Source organism: Bison bison, unplaced genomic scaffold (genome assembly GCF_000754665.1).
Source record: "Bison bison bison isolate TAMUID 2011002044 unplaced genomic scaffold, Bison_UMD1.0 scf7180017862278, whole genome shotgun sequence".
Classification (NCBI taxonomy): domain Eukaryota; kingdom Metazoa; phylum Chordata; class Mammalia; order Artiodactyla; family Bovidae; genus Bison; species Bison bison.
In genome coordinates, this window is record NW_011492850.1 from 217,737 (window position 1) to 235,672 (window position 17,936).

The 17,936-nt window shown below is 41.0% G+C and overlaps 1 protein-coding gene across 2 annotated transcripts in view; it reads right to left on the reverse strand.

The window, feature by feature from the left end:
• PDE4DIP (phosphodiesterase 4D interacting protein) overlaps window positions 1-17,936 on the reverse strand; it is a 239,510-nt gene that overhangs the window by 181,188 nt on the left and 40,386 nt on the right. For both annotated transcript variants that reach the window (XM_010832825.1, XM_010832824.1), the window contains exon 2: window positions 933-988. In XM_010832825.1, the coding sequence (XP_010831127.1) occupies window positions 933-988 (56 nt within the window). The remainder of the gene's footprint in view (window positions 1-932; window positions 989-17,936) is intronic.

Here is a 17,936-nt window from a genome sequence, read left to right on the forward strand (position 1 = left end):
GTCTTAGTTGCGGCATGCAGATTCTTCTTTGTGTCATCTGGGATCTTTCACCGGGGGGCACAGACTCGGACTCTCCTGGGCTTAGCTGCTCTGAGGCACATGGGATCTTAGTTCCCCAACCGGGGTCAAACCCACATCCCTTACACTGCAAAGAGGATTTAAAAAAATTTTTTTTAATTTAAACTTTTTATTCTGTATTGGGGTATTGCCAATTAAGTGTTGTGATACTTTAAGGTGAACAGCAAAAGGATTCAGCCATACATATACACGTATATCCATTCTCCCTCAAACTCCCCTCCAATCCAAGTTGCCACATAATATTGAGCAGAGTTCCCCATACTATACAGTAGGTCCTTGTTGGTTATCCATTTTAAATACAGCAGTGTGCACCTGTCCATCCCGAATTCCCTAATTGTCCTTTCCTCCCATTCTTTCCCCTCCAGCAACTGTAAGTTTCTTCTCTAAGTCTGTGAATCTCTTTCAGTTTTGAAAGTAAATTCATTTTCTTTTCAGGGTCTGCATATAAGGGATGTCATACAATATTTTGCAGGGAGGATTCTTAGCCATTGCACCACCAGAGAAGTCCTCGAAGAGCTTTTCTAATCTCACTTATGAGGTTGACACCATTATTATACTCATTTTAATGGTATATTCGAGATTTCATTCTAGTGGAAGAATCTATTTTAATCATTTTACAAGTGACTTTAACTTGCAATTACAGAATTGCTAACAGTATGAAGAGTTCAAAATATTTCAGTTATGAGTTCTGCACTGTGCTGCGAAGGTGGGTATGCACTACCGTGGTATGTGCAAATTTTGAAATTCAAAAAAAGTCTGAAGATATAGCCATGATGATGGGATCTAAAATTTAAGAGATTTATGATCAGCAGGAGACCAAGAGTACAGCAAAGAAAGATCCATGACCTCCTTACCTGCTGCATGACTTGTTCTGGGTACCATCTCCCCATCATCTTCTGCAAAATAATCTCTGTGAAGAGAAGCACATCATTTATTAATGAAGTAACATCCCACACAGCGTTCGATTCCTTGGTGTCAAGACATCTGTTTTTATTTATTTCTCCACAAGCAATCACTAAGCTGTTATTGTACTATGTATCAGGGTCAGGGTTAAGTGCTGGAAATACAAAGACATGCCCCACCCTATATGTGCAGAGACAGCCACTGGACAAGCAATTCCACAGGCACTGAATTACTATTGTGGCAAGTGCTCTGAAGGGATATGCAGAGTAACTTAACTACTAGAGAGATTCAGAGAAAAGAACATTTAAACTGAGATGAAGAGAATGTCAGCCAGATGAAAAATGGAAACAGAAGAGTTTTCCATCATGAGGGAAAAGCAAGGACCCTGAGTCAGGGAGGAACTTGACCTGTTGGAGGGACAGAGAAAGCCAGGGCTGCAACCAGACCATGCAGGGCCTTGAGGGATGGCGTAAGCATGTGAGATTTATGTGCAGCGCAATGGAAAACCACTGAAGGAGTTTAAATGAGGAAATGAGTGGTAATTGATCAGATTTAGACTTTAGATCATTCTGACTGCTGAGTGGCATTGTATAGAAGGAACAAAAGTAGATGGAGAAAACAAGAAGCTGTGATAGTTTTAACTAAAGGGAAAGATGGTAGAAATGCAGAGAAGCAAAAAAATCGATACGCTTAGGAAGTAGAATTGATTCAGAAAACTTGAGAAACAAACAAAAGTCTACTAATGGAAATGTTAAAAACACTACAATGCAGTAGCAAGATCTATATCTGTCCAGCACAGTGAAGACCACTATCCCTAGAAGAGAAGGAAAAAAAACCTCAAAATGTATTCAACAAATGCTTGTCAAGCACTTACTATGATTTTAGGCACTGGTTTTAAGCTCTACGAATGTAGCAGTGAACAAAACAGACCAAAACACCTGCACTCATGGAACTTATATAAAAAAGGAAACAAAAAAGCAAAATGTATAGTAACAATTGGGGATAGGTGCTATAAAAAATTGAGGACAGGTACCATAAAAAAGGTAGGGAGTAGAAGTAGGGAATGCTGGAGGGATGGGGAAGAGAAGGGGGTTGCAATTTTCAGCAGGCTAAGTGTCTCTGAGAAGCAATGATGTGGGTATTTGGGCAAAGAGTCTTCCAAGCAGAGAACATCAAGTGCAAAGGCTCTTCAGAGGAAGCATGACAGCATTTCTGGAACAACAAGGAGGCTGGTGTGGCTGGGCTGAGTGAGTAGCAGGAGGTGAGGTCAGGGAAGAATAGGAAGGCTGGGCAGGGGACAGATAATTACATAATGCCCTTCTGGACCCTGAGAGGAATTCAGCCCCTGGAGTCTAGTGCATCAAAAAAAGAGATGAACTGAATGATGGATGTTTTAAAAGGGCTGGCTACTGTTTTGACAACAGACTGGTTGGGAAAGGCAAGAAACAGAGAGGCAGTTGAAATAATCCTACAAAGAGATGCTTTCAACATTTAGCTTACTCCTTAAACCCTCGGGTACTCCCAGTTAGATGTCCTAAAAATAATTCTATAGCTGGAGATTTAGAAAGCTTCTCTTTTTAAAAATCAGGAGACATTCACAGGGAGGTGGAAGAGAGCCAGTCATTTATTTAGAAACTGTTGGTGTTCTTCCTTCTCTGCCTCAGGGCTGGATCTTGGCATAAATCTCCACTTTGCTAAGTTCCAGATGGACATAAAAGTACCAGGCAGAGCACACCAGATTACACACACCACCCGGCAATTCTTTATTATTCAAAAGCAGGTCACCAGTTTGTGGTTCTTCCAGGCCCTCTGCCCCTTTCCCTTCTCCACTTCTCATTAAAAATTTTCCCTGAGAGTGAAAAATGAAAGAGATGAACTACTACTTGTGGTTTCCCTCTGTTGAGAAAAAGTAAGGGAAGGATTCTGAAACTATCAGCCAGAATAATGTCTTGAAAAATTTGTGGAGAAAAAAAATACTTAGTCGCTGCTACTCATGCATGAATGGATTCCTTTATGTTCAGCCCACAGACCTGGGTAACCACTTCTGCCATCAGGAGCAAGATCATTCCTCAGGCCAAATTCAGCCCATCCAACATGCTTCATCTGGTCAACACAAGGTTGACCCATTCCTAACATCTCTTGCAAAATGAATGGGTCTGGCAATACTGGGCCTGCCTTCCCACATAGAGGGATAACCTGCCGCCTTTAAACAGAGGAGACATGTTCTCCGGTTTGCCACAGTCCCTGTCACTCCCTGTTCTTGTAATCCCAGCTCATGTGCTCATTTATGATACTGGCCTGGCTCCTTATAGATCTCTGAGGCTGTCACCCTGCTGCTGCTGCTAAGTCGCTTCAGTCGTGTTCGACTCTGTGCGACCCCATAGACGGCGGCCCACCAGGCTCCCCCGTCCCTGGGATTCTCCAGGCAAGAACACTGGAGTGGGTTGCCATTTCCTTCTCCAATGCATAAAAGGGAAAAGTGAAAGTGAAGTCGCTCAGTCGTGTCCAACTCTTCACGACCCCCCATGGTCTGCAGCCTACCAGGCTCCTCTGTCCATGGGATTTTCCAGGCAAGAGTACTGGAGTGGGGTGCCATTGCCTTCTCCATGCAGACAAAACTTTCACTTCTGCTTTAAGACACTGTCTTGAGTTACCTGTGTAGCTTTTTGTTGTTGTCTTCCATCGCTAAGTTGTGTTGCAAAGAGATGGGACACGACTTAACGACAGAACAACAAAAAGCTACTAAGGGGCTTACAGGTCACTTTTACCTCTGGGCTTCAGCTTCCTTAAATACTTGTAAAAGAAACACACGAACTTCTAAGGTTCCTTCAGTAATTACACAATTCTATTCTAATAGACACTAGTAGCATTAAAACTCATTTTAACACTTTCTAAGGATGGGGAAACTTTCCAGATATGATCTCATTCAATTCTCCTTATTATAGATCAGGAGCAAGCGACAACAAGGTGATGCATATGGATGCCACAAGCTACTTCACTTTCTCCCCCATCCCACACTCACCCCTGAGCTGACTGCCTGTCTAATATGAAGCAATAACCAGAAGGGTAGAGAGGTCACTCTGGATGAGTACTGAGTTAATGGGCTTTCTGTAGCCTCTGGAGATTAAAAAAAAAAATCACTTCGACTCTATTAACAGCTCAAGTTCCCTCTCATTGCCACAGAGTGGGGCTCACTCAGCTGCTCCAAAAGCTTGGGAAGGAATTTGATGCTCCCCCAGAGAAGGGGCACATGGTTAAGAAACACAAGGTATGTGTCGAGGGGATTGCAATTTGTGAAAATAGCTGATAAACCAAAGTGCAAAGAGAGGTGGGGTATAGTAGAGACAAACTCCAAGCCAGGCCCCGCCACCCCCCCAACAAAGCAGTAACATATGTTGGTAAATTTTTCTCTATATTACTTAAGTCCAGAAAAAAATTGTATGCCCTTGTCCTAGTTTCTCACATTCAAGTACTTCTAGTTTCTTTTTTTTTAAACATCAGTCCATGAATGACTCATGGTCAGCAAGCATGTATTTCATGAGGGCACATATAGCTCTCCTGCATAGATGTACATATATAATCTTTGTCCAAAGATATTTTTATCTTACATGTTACCTGCATGTTCTACCTTATATGCTTTTCATGTATAAATGAACCAAACTTTCCCTCAGTTAGCCTTATCTTTTTGCCCACTACCTTGCCAATTTGTTAATCAGTGATACCAATTTCAGAAAACTAAGATCATGGCATCTGGTCCCATCACTTCATGGCAAATAGATGGGGAAACAGTGGAAACAGTGGCAGACTTTATTTTTTTGGCTCCAAAATCACTGCAGATGGTGACTGCAGCCACGAAATTAAAAGACGCTTACTCCTTAGAAGGAAAGTTATGACCAACCCAGACAGCATATTAAAAAGTAGAGACATTACTTTGCTAAAAAGGTCCATCTAGTCAAGGCTATGCTTTTTCCAGTGGTCATGTATGGATATGAGAGGATAGTATAGTATAGATGGACTGTAAAGAAAGCTGAGTGCTGAAGAATTGATGCTTTCAAACTGTGGTGTTGGAGAAGACTCTTGAGAGTCCCTTGGACTGCAAGGAGATCCAACCAGTCCATCCTAAAGGAAATAAGTCCTGAATATTCATCGGAAGGACTGATGCTGAAGCTGAAACTCGAATACTTTGGCTACCTGATGCAAAGAGTGGACTCATTAGAAAAGACCCTGATGCTGGGAAAGATTGAAGACAGAAGGAGAAGGGGATGACAGAGGATGAGATGGTTGGATGGCATCACCTGCTCAATGGACATGAGTTTGGGTGAACTCTAAGAGTTGGTGATGGACAGGGAGGCCTGGCATGCTGCGATTCATGGGGTCACAAAGAGTCAGACATGACTGAGCAACTGAACTGAACTGAAATTGGTATTTCACTAAAATTTCACTAAAATCACACTTACTAATTTTTGCCAAGATACCATCCTGCTCAATATAAAGAACCAAACATTTTCCAAGTATAACCCACCTACCAGCTGCTCACCCACTTAATTTCTGCATGATGTATTATTCACATTTTCTTGACTTGCTGGTAAGTAGCTATGAAAATACTGGACTCAAGCAATACATCAACATTCAATATCCCACAGGAACAGCCTTTCCTACAGTTTTCCAGAGTGATTAGGTTGAAGATGATCAGGACATAACTGGTTTACTCAGAGCCACCTACAACATTCTTTTTTAAAAAGATCTATTTATTTATTTGTTATTTTTTTAAAAGATTCATTTATTTTTTATAAATATTGCTTTACAATGTTGTGGAGGGTAATTGCTTTACAATGTTGTATTGGTTTCTGCCATACATCAACATGAATCAGCCATAGGTATACACTTGTTCCCTCCCTCTTTTTTTATAATTAAATTATTTTTAATTAGAGGATAGTGGAAACAATGGCTGACTTTATTTTTGGGGGCTCCAAAATCACTCCTAGATGGTGACTGCAGCCATGAAATTAAAAGATGCTCAGTCCTTGGAAGGAAAGTTATGATCAACCTAGACAGCATATTAAAAAGCAGAGACATTACTTTGCCAACAAAGGTCCATCTAGTCAATGCTATGGTTTTTCAAGTAGTCATATGGATGTGAGAGTTGGACTCTAAAGAAAGCTGAGTGCCAAAGAATTGATGCTTTTGAACTATGGTGTTGGATAAGACTCTTGAGAGTCCCTTGGGCTGCAAGGAGATCCAACCAGTCCATCCTAAAGGAGATCAGTCCTAGGTGTTCATTGGAAGGACTGATGTTGAAGCTGAAACTCCAATACTTTGGCCACCTGATGTGAAGAACTGACTCATTTGAAAGGACCCTGATGCTGGGAAAGATTGAAGGCAGGAGGAGAAGGGGACAACAGAGGATGAGATGGTTGGATGGCATCACCCGCTTAATAGACATGAGTTTCGGTACACTCTGGGAGTTGGTGATGGACAGGGAGGCCTGGCGTACTGCGGTTCATGGGGTTGCAAGAGTCGGACACGACTGAGCGACTGAACTGAACTGAACTGAATTGTTTTATTATATTGTGTTGGTTTCTGCCATATTTCCACATGAATCAGCCATGGGTGTACACATGTCCCCTCCCTCCTGAACCTCCTTCCCACCCCGTCCCACCCTTCTAGGTTGTCACAGACATCTGCTACATGCTGATACTCTGATGCTGTCAGACTGTGCTCTGGTGACTTCTTCCAGTAGTTTTCTAAGTGTGCTAGTCTCAATTATATCAGGAATATCCACAACACTCAATTTTGTGTTCCTTAAAAATGGCTATTCCAAGATGTGAGCCACTGGTCCACTAGTCTGGTCTCTTGTAACACTGTGGGGAGGGGTACAGACTTGGATTCTTCCTCAGCAAAGGGTAACACCATGGCAGAGTCTTCAGAGAAATATTCTCTATAAGGCAGCCACAGACCGTCCTTTGCAAATTGCATATATATTTGGTGTTAATGCCTTGTATTTTGGTCTGTTTAATTTATGGACTGAGGAAAGCAGTAAACTGTGTTAATGGACCATATTATTCACGAGCAATGGCAAGGTGGTAATCATGTAACTTCACCATTAAAAGTAAGTTTCCAACAAGTCTTTGAACAGTGTGAAATATTAATATCCCAAACCAAAACCACCCCAACTATATCTGTTGTCTGTCTAGACCTCACTGCTTTCTTCTTCTATTAAGACAATTAACCTAGGGCTATTTCTTCCCATGAAAAGTGAAAGTGTTAGTTGCTTTTTGTGACCCCATGGACTGTAGCCTGCCAGGCTCCTCTGTCTATGGAATTCTCTAGGCAAGAATACAGAAGTGGTTTGTCGTTTCATTCTCCAGGGGATCTTCCTGACCCAGGTATCAAACCGGAGTCTCCCACACTGCAGGCAGATTGTTTACCATCTGAGCCACCAGGGTAGCCCATTTCTTCCCATAAGAGTGTCCAAACTGCCACAGAGGTGGTTATTTTTTCAGGCTTCTTCCCCAAGGCTATCACATACACTCAGCCACATGGTCTGGTCCCCTTGCTTTGTCACGCATCACCACCCTTCCTTAAAATCTCTAAGCTGAGGGACAAAGACCTTCTCCCAAAGGCATTTCCTGTCTTTCAAACTTCTTCTTACATGGCTTTCTTATCATAATGGAAAATTCAGGAGGAGGAAAAGCAATCAGCCATACCAGTATTTAGAGCAAAAAACTGGGCCTTGCTTGCTATTTTTAGAGTTTTTCATTCCTTTTCATAAACATTTACTGAGAAGTTACTTGTATAACAAGCACCAAAAATATCACGATGAAAATGAAATGCCCTGAAATCAAGGTGCTCAGAGCTGTCTACTAGGGGTGGCAGACAGGATTCAAAGAGATACTTATTACAACAATGAGATTTATAACAGAGATTTCAGAACATAAATGAAATAGTAATTAATTTTGTTCTGATGGGGAGAGGGGGTCTAGGAAATGTACAGAAAGCCCAGAAGACTGAATTTGGGCCTTGAAGGATGGGTATGAATATGTAAGGAAACATGACAAAGACCGCAAGGTAGGAAACTGAAGAGGGTGTGCAGGGCTTTAATTCTGCTCCCCTCAACCTGAGTCAACATCAACTGCTCCTTAGGCCCCTTCCAAGTTCCTTTTAACTTTCCCCTCCTCAAGCCTTCCCCTCTCAAACTGTAACCTTCAGGAGGGAGTATTAGGGTTGTCTAAGGAAAAACTGTTTCATTTGTGCTCCCCTCCTGCAACACCATAGCTTCATCTAACTACTTAGACTCCCCAAAGATCATATAAAATAGGTCAGCAAGAAAGGACTAGGACTAACTTTTACATTGTAGTCAAAATGCCTACAGTTACAGACTACCAGAGAATCTGGAAGAGTGAAGAGGCTGAAGGTTTAAGATGGTAGAAAATATGATTGAATATCTTCCTTTTTTTTTTCTTTACTATTTTTATCCTAGAATGTTAATTCTTCTTTAAAATATTAATAAACATATTCTGATTTATTTACACTGCTCTTCTACTAAGGCCCTTGATAAAAGATGAACTATGTAAGGAATTGGGCTCAGTGTGATCATCTCAAACAGTGGAGGGTATATCGTATGACAGGAAGACTGTGCAAGTTGGCTGTTTAAGCTCAGTTCAGTCGCTCAGTCGTGTCCAACTCTTTGCAACCCCGTGAACCGCAGCCCGCCAGGCCTCCCTGTCCATCACCAACTCCCAGAGTTCACTGTTTATTGGGGTCCAAACACATATCCTGTTCTAATTCCACATTTTTTAAAGTTCATCTGTCATGAACTTAGAGATTCTGATTCAAATAAATGTTTCTAATGTTTAAACATCTCTTTTTCATATTTTAAACGTATATCCACATTCAACCCTTGCAGATATAAAATGTCCAGAAGGACAAGGAGAACTGTGGCTTGCTTTCTTGGCATGTGGAATCTTAGTTCCCTGACCAGGGATCTCATCAGAGGCCCCTGAATTGCAGTGTGGAGTCTTAATCACTGGACAGCCAGGGAAGACGCTAGCCCTGAGGATTTTTAAATGGTAGGGCTTCACAAGTGGTGCCAACTTGGAAACAAAGACATCCATAGGTAATAGTCTCCAGACTGCCTGTGTGTAACTTTATAGTTCAACATGTTTTCTTACACTGGAATTTTCTTCAACACTAATCTTGAATTAAATGATCATTATTTTTATTGTGAGCAACCACCACCACCCACCACCAATGAAGCCACCGCCATTTATTGATTGACTGATTCTTTCCAGGAATTATCTCATTCAATTCTCCCATAATCCAGTAGGTCCTGCTACCCCTATTTTACAGGTAAGGAAACAAGAGGCCTGGAGGGGGATGTAATTTGCCCAAGATCATCCAGCTAGTTGATGGTAACACTGAACTTAAAATCTATATCTGACTCCAACCTTCACATGTCCAATATATCCTGTTTCTACTCACACATTTACCAGGAGTCTCCTTTGTACCTGCCCTGATTCCAGACAAATGACCCCTGAGACAGTGAGATGTGAGGAAGGGTGGGCAGTGCTGCTGTGGGAAGGAGAAGTGAGTTAGACTCAAATCCTGACACATATTTGTTTTTTGGGACACCAACTCATTCCCAATACGCACATGGTTCACAATGGAGTGTTTGCGTCCTGGTATATCAGATGCCATGTGACAAGTGATTAAAATCCTAAAAAGGAAGTGGCAAGTGTGACTTTTTACATAGGCTCTATCCTGAAAAGTGAGTCATCCACTATTTTATACTTCCCTATCTCTACCCACAGTCCTCCAAATGGTCATGACTCCCCTGAATCCTTTTCTGTGACAACAGTTGGCATTGTCCCTAAAAGACAAAGGGAATAAACTGACAGGCAGAAGATGTGATGGAAACAGATACAGTCGAAACTGGGAAGGCCATTAGGGAACAAGCTCTGAGATGTCTCAGATCTTTTTTCCTCTTGCCAAGAGAGACACTGAGTATATCTTCTCTGCCCCAAATATTGCCAATATCCCCTCTTTGGCATCAGAATTGCAAAAACACACATTCAAATGCAAATGGGGTAGCAGTCACAGATGCAGAGCACAGGAGCACTGTGTAATAAATACAGTGAGATTATCATTTTTTTCTCATCTCAAGGCCTATCATTATAACCTCGGCAAGCTGGAAAGCTTAATTGGCAAAGCCCCTCAGAACACAGAGAGCATCACTTGTGAATCTCCCTCTGCATGCTGACTAAGTGTGAGCTGACTTGGCATTGACACAGTAACATCCACTTTTCTCCAGTACAGGCTGCAATTACACCCTTCACTCAACAGAATCTATTCACTGAGAGTGGCTGTGGCCCAAGGGAACTCTGGGAGACCGTTTTCTGAAGTGCTAAGTCCTCAATCACTACCAGGAGCTACAAGCATCACTATGCACCAGCAACAACTTTGAGTATTATGAGCTATTTTGCTTCTGCACTGAATCTTTATTCTAAAAGGAACTTACATTTTTCATGCTGCTATTCCTCAAGGTTCAGAGAAACCTCTTAATACTGTGAAAAGGTATTAATAAAGGGTAGTTCAAATAATTATCTCACTTTGCCTTATGAAGTTATTAGACATGCAGATGTCTAATAAATTCTCCTCCCTGAATCAGCCAAGACACTGATATCACTCTTTCAAAAGAGATGTGAAAATGATCTGTTCTGAGTTCAGCCATATCACTCAGGGATAGCATATGGTCTCTCTACCCTCTTCTAAAACTTAGCTTGGCTTTTTATCCTTGGTCCTGGCAAAGCAGTTTTCATTAACAACCTCTATTCACAGGACACTGGGGAATGCGGAGCCTGAGGCCCTCACCAAACATGAAGAGATAGATTTTTTTTTTTTCTGTTTTCACCTACCTTTTTATTCACATAACCTTTTACCTTTTCCTTCCTTGATAATGTCTGTTTTTAGTGATTTTTAAAGAATTAGGTGTTCTTTCCAGAAATTTTGGAAAGGACAAAAATGCATAGGAAAAAATTTAAAAATGCTACCACTTAAAGGCAACATTGATAAAGATTTTTATGTATTTGTTTTTAGCTGTTCTTCAGTTTATATGCCTATGTGAATTTCACAAAATAGAAATAATACTGAACATGTAATTTTGCACCTTGATTTTATTTGTTTCATTAAGCTTCCCTGGTGGCTCAGATGATAAAGAATCTGCCTACCATGTGAGAGACCTGGGTCCAATCCTTGAGTTGGGAAGATCTCCTGGATCTGGAAATGGCTACCCACTCCAGTATTCTTGCCTGGAGAATTCCCAAGACAGAGCAGCCTGGTGAGCTACAGTCCATGGGTAGCAAAGAGTCAGACACAACTGAGCAACTAACACACATTGAAATCAGAGGTTTTGAGGACTGCATTTTTAGGGGAAAAGGAAGCATCAGGGGAGGAGGCTGGTGAGAGGAGGAGAAGAATGTCACATTAACCTGCCCAAAATTAGAAAGAATGAATCTAGAGTCTTCCTTCTCAGTATGGCTTTCTAAAGTACTAAAACAAAGCTGACAGAATCCCAGAGGATAATAAAATTAACTGAGGTATGAGATTCTAAAGCAGTGCTGAGAATGATTCAAATGATTCAAATAGCTGACTCTGAGGTCTTGGCTCAGTAGGGAGATGAATGAAGAGCAGATGAAGAGCAGAAGGAGCGAAGGACCTGGAGTAAGTGATAAGGTAAACTGAATATTCAGAAAGGATGAGGAGATGGAGGACTTGACCCTGTGGTCAGGGAATACACTTTCAGAGTTCAGGACCCTAAGGATAGAGAATTTGGAGTGAGGATGAGCTACAGTGTGTACTCATATGTGCTCATAGTGTCCTGAAGTGAATTAGAGTTAAGAAACTAGGAGATCAAGTTACAACAGTAATATATATGCATGCTTCGTGACCTGTCTAGAGTGCCAGCACCTTGAAGGCAGGGTTTTTATATCATTCACTATCATGTATCCAGCATTTAAGAAGTCTAGATCATAACAGGAATCAGATGCATATATTTCTTAAACAATGAATAAATAGCATTTGAATGAATAATGGCATCCAGACTTGATAACCTGCTGTATTCATTCTACATTAATGGTTAGTAGACACCTTGGAGAAGGAAATGGCAACCCACTTCAGTATTCTTGCCTGGAGAATCCCAGGGACGGGGGAGCCTGGTGGGCTGCCATCTCTGGGGTCGCACAGAGTCGGACACGACTGAAGCGACTTAGCAGCAGCAGCAGCAGACACCTACCAAAAAGATACTCACATGAGCCTTGCAGGGAATGTTCTCTAGAAAGTTCTTAACTGAGGATCTGCTATGTGTTAGAAGTATTGTAAGATACTGAAGATTTAGAGACAAAAGACAGTCCTTTCTTCCAATAAACTCATAGAGTATGTAAACCAATTAGCCACATGCAATAATAAAGAAGGCATAGTGTGCTCTGGCTACAGAGAACACCCAGAACTAGGTTCCAAAAATAATCCCCAAAGGAGGTAATGCTGAAGATAACCTCAAGGGATAAATAAAGATATCCTAGCAAAGGCAAGGCCAGGTTTGTGGGTGGGAACAACTGGTATATTAAGGCCCACTCATAATAATTTTAGCTCAGGATGAGTAGAGAGACACCAGCTCCCTAGGTCTGCTGGCAATGATGCTGCCCCAAGGCACCAATCATCTGGAAATCTATAAGTAACGCACAGAAGAACCTTTTCTAAAACTAACTCAGTTTCAAACTTTACATGTTGTCATTTGGTAGAATAAATGTAAATTTCTTTCTGCTATAAAAACTTATATTGACTTAGCTTTAAAGCAGCACGTAAGAGGTATTAACAATAATCCCATAACCAAATACAGTATCTATTTTTTCTCTCCTTGCAACAGACATCCTAATATGTATGCATAATTTTGATGTAATTTATACCCACTTTTACTTTATTATACTAAAATTTTGTTTATTACCATTTCGGGAAACACTTCAAGATGGTAACAGAGATTAATAGTGACAGGGAAACAGTTTACTCTAGAGAGGGATACGAGTTGGGAACACTGCTACTGATTCACCTGGGATTATCCTAGAGTATGCCACTTTATGTCAGTGTGTCTCCACTTTCCCTTCTGAATACAGAAACTCAGATCTTGAAAAAGATATTTAAACTGAATGAAATAATCTTCATATTAACATGAGTAATATGAGCTTAAACCCCAAGAAGTTTGCAATGTATTTCCAAGAACTAGAAGTGTTTGACATATTCTAGTCTAATAACATTTGATTATTCTACTTCTAAGCATCTGTCATTCAAAAATAATCTGATGGAAGGAAATGCTTTAAGCACCTAGTTGTTTATCAAGTATTATTTATAATAGTTAAAAACTGGACATCTAAAGGACTCAGTATAGGGTAATGATTAAATAAAATATTATTAATATAATACAACATGACAGGCTATTCCACATTATGAATAATAGTATTCCATATTATGAAATGGAAAATAAATATATTCTTGAATGAAGTGCTAGAGATTACTCAATTTAATTTTCTTTGTCAGTCAATGCATTCTCTATGTCAGCAGTTATTTCTTCTTTACACCCCTTCTACTTTGGCCAGGATAAATAAATACTCTTGGCCAGGAGCAGGTTACCTTTTTTCTAACTGACCCTAGAGAAGCAAAGGAAGAAATAAGTTTTTGCAGAATAGAATAAGCAGAAAAGGACTAGAGATAATGACACAAATTAAGAGAAAGTTTATTAGACACTATTAAATTGCTATGAAAATACAAGTTGTTCTTATTGTTAAAATAGTCTGTGACTAGTAAAATGCCTCAGCCATGAGAAAAAAAGGAAAATTCAGATCATGCTTGTCTTGATGATCACAGAACTCAGAAGATGTCCTGAGACAGAAGAAAACAAGTGCTCAGTGCTTCTGAATGTTTTAAAATAGAATTGGATAGAGCTACCTTGGGTCACCATGACATCTCCTTTTATTCTGGACTTTCTTCTAACTTTAAACACCATTTGAATTTTTGCCAGAGACAACTTGTGGAATGTTCTGAGCCCAGTTTGGAATTTTATTTATAGAATAAAACTTCAATTTCACTGCCCATTTCAATAAGAGCAGGGTCCCAGTGTAACCACTGAATGGACGGATACTCCATATAGCCTTGGATGAACCACCCCTGAGCTGCCCAGAGTGGAGAGGGCACTGTGATGAGGGTCAGCCAACTTTTCCTTTCAGATGCAGAAACAATCACTTCCCAGTTTTCTGATATATTTTTTTAAATTTCTTAATTTGGCCATGCCGGGTTTTAGTTGCAGCACCTTTGATCTTCATTGTGGCGTACAGGATTTTTAGTTGTAGCTCTTGAAAACTCAGTTGCAGCATGTGGGATCTAGTTCACCGACCAGGGATTGAACCCAGGCCACCTGCACTGGGAGTGCAGAGCCTTAGCCACTGGATCAGCAGGGAAGATCTTCTTCTGGTATTTTAAATCCAGCCTTAGCCTATAAGCTACAAGAAGAAGGAGGGAGTCTAATATGCGGGAAATAAGAAAGTGGGGATGAAAGCACTGATAAATTTCTCAAGCCCAAATCCAAATATGGTCTATTTAAAAGCAGATCAGAGTTGCAAAGGCAGAGATTTTCCTTCCCCAAATGCAGAAAATTAATTGCTAGAAGTACAGTATGTTAATTAGGAAATCCAACATCCAAAAATGTTTCAATTATAGAATTATGGAAAGGAGTATTTTCCTAATAAAAAGTGTTACATGCAAAGCAGCAGCACCACTACAAGCGAAGGTACCAGAACCAACCAGAGCTTCATGCTCCAGGGCTTACTTAACCTTTCTAGCTTCAGCTGCCACATCCATAAAATGGGGCGAATGCCATCTCTGGTTATAACTGCATTAGCAAATAGGACTCTCTGTTAACTCACCACAAATTCAAGATAAATAAATGTTCCTGTTTCCTTTAGGCTGAGAGTAAATACTGATAAGAATAATTGCAAATAAGCTTTCAATGGGTAGCTTTTAAATGCAATATAACTATAATAAATGGGCATGTTATCTTACTTGAAGGCTACACTTTAATCGTGTGCGAGGGGAGAAGTAAAATAAAAAACTTAAAAAATTTTGAGACTGAATTCCTACTGAATTTCTTGGATATTACTTCCCTTCTTTAAATGTTCACAGCCACAACGGGCAAAAACAATTAATGCTTGCATTTTATTAAATTAAATTACAGGGTAATAGAAAACAAACCAAAACAGATGAATTACTTTGCTAATTTCCTTTCCTAACCTTCAATCTTAAGTGAAGAGAAAATTGCTCAGCTGTGTCCGACTCTTTGCGACCCCATGGACTATAGCTTACCAGGCTCCTCTGTCCATGGGATTCTCCAGACAAGAATACTGGAGTGTATTGCCATGTCCTCCTCCAGGGGAACTTCCTGACCCAGGGATGGAACCTATATCTTTTGCATCTCCTGCACTGGCAGGCGGGTTCTTTACCACTAGCGCCACCTGGGAAATCTTAAAGGTGGCCCCTAAATAGTTCAAGTTCTCTTTTTCTTGAGTTATTTGTTCAGGGAAGTTGATTAAGGTTCATATATGATTTGCCTTTTATTTAGCTTTCCCATATGTTAGAAACAAGAACATTTCCATGTAAAGGGGGAGGAAAATTAGTAATGCTCTTTCCAGCATTTAACAGTGTGGCAGGCTGAATAATGACTCAAGGAAGTCCGCATTCCTAATCTCTGGAACCTGTGAATATACCACTTTCGTGGCAAAGGGCACTTTCAGATGTGATTAACGATTTTGAGATGATAAGACTATCCCAGAGTACCCCCACTGCATCTAATGTAATCACAAGGGTCCTTGTGAGAGATATATAGGAGAGTCATAATGAAAGGAGGTGGGATGAAGAAAGGCTGGAGTGATGCCTTTGCTGGGAAGGGACCATGAACCAAGCCATGTGGACAGCCTCTTTAGGCTGGAAAAAGGCAAGGAATGGATTCTTCCCAAGAGCTTCAAGGAGAAACACAGACCTGCTGACCCCTTGATTTTAGCCCAGAAGACCAATTTTCAGACTTCTGACCTCCAGAACTGCAAAATAATAAATTGGTGCTGTTCTAAGCCACTAAATTTGCGGTAATTTGTCACTGCAGCAAAAGGAAACTACTATAAACAGGGATTCACACCCCACTGCTCTAGGGAGATGCTATTCCAGACTGCTGTTTAGTTGCTAAGTCGTGCCCTCCTCTTTTGTGACCCCATGAACTGTAGTCCACCAGGCTCCTCTGTCCATGAGATTTCCCAGGCAAGAATCCCAGAGTGGGTTGCCATTTCCTCTTTTAGGAGATCTTCCCAACTCAGGGATCAAACCCACACCACCTGTATGGCAGGAAGATTCTTAACACCTGAGCCACCAGGGAAGCCTGCTAGTCCAGACAGGTGAATGCTAAACATTTAGACAGGTTTCCTAGGTGGTCATGTAGTAAAGAATCCTTCTGCCAAGCAGGAGATGTGGGCTTGATCCCTGGGTTAGGGTTTGATCCCTGGATTGGGAAGATCCCCTGGAGGAGGAAATGGCAACCTACTCCAGTATTCTTGCCTGGAGAATCTCATGGACAGAAGAAACTGGTGGGCGACAGTTCTTAGGGTTGAAAAGAGTCAGACACGACTAAATGACTGAGCATGCGTGCATAAACATTTAGAGCAGTAGAAGTGGTTTGCCTGATGGATTCTAGATCAATGAAGTGAGCAAAACTACCTTTATCATCACCTCCTCATCATCCCCATGAGTGTATGGCTCTGACAACCCTTTCCTGATTCATGGATATTAATTTGGTTAGGGACCAAACCATTTTTTTTTTTGTTTTTGGCCACAGTCTGGGGGATCTTCCCTGACCAAGGAATTAAACGCACACCCCCTTCAGTGGAGACATGGAGTCTTATCCACTGGACCACCAGGGAAGACCCAAAACAGCATTTTGTAAAGCCAGTGTATTCACCGGAAATTTGCTGTTTCAGAACCAAACATGCTCTCTCCCAGTGATTTAACCAAAGAGTCTGGCAGCAGTCAGGCAACATTCCTGGGGGAAAAATTACTCCCACTGACTTGCACAGGGTAGATGACATACAGCTGGGAGTAGGGGATATTTAAGAACTCAAATACTCAGCACCCTGTTCTTTATGGGTAGACTGAGCAAGATAAAGAATATGGAGGCTTATGTGAAGAATCCCTCTGTGAGGAGAATTTCCAGAAATTTCAAGAATGAAATTTGGGAACAGAATCATAGTCTTAAACTTATACATAAGCTTAATCATAGTCAGGGTAAGTAAGCAGCTTCAAAAGCAACTCAGAAACCAAGTCACCTACAAGACTCAATCAAATGAAGCAACTAAGAGAACAGACTTTGGAATTAGATAGTTCCAGGCTGATGGTCAACACCGAAATCAGATTGATTATATTCTTTGCAGCCAAAGATGGAGAAGCTCCATACAGTCAGCAAAAACAAGACCAAGAGCTGACTGTGGCTCAGATCATGAACTCCTTATTGCCAAATTCAGACTTAAATTGAAGAAAGTAGGGAAAACCACTAGACCATTCAGGTATGACCTAAATCAAATCCCTTATGATTATACAGTGGAAGTGAGAAATAGATTTAAGGGCCTAGATCTGATAGACAGAGTGCCTGATGAACTATGGACTGAGGTTCCTGACATTGTACAGCAGACAGGGATCAAGACCATCCCCGTGGAAAAGAAATGCAGGGAAGCAAAATGGCTGTCTGGGGAGGCCTTACAAATAGCTGTGAAAAGAAGAGAAGTGAAAAGCAAAGGAGAAAAGGAAAGATATAAGCATCTGAATGCAGAGTTCCAAAGAATAGCAAGAAGAGATAAGAAAGCCTTCAGCGATCAATG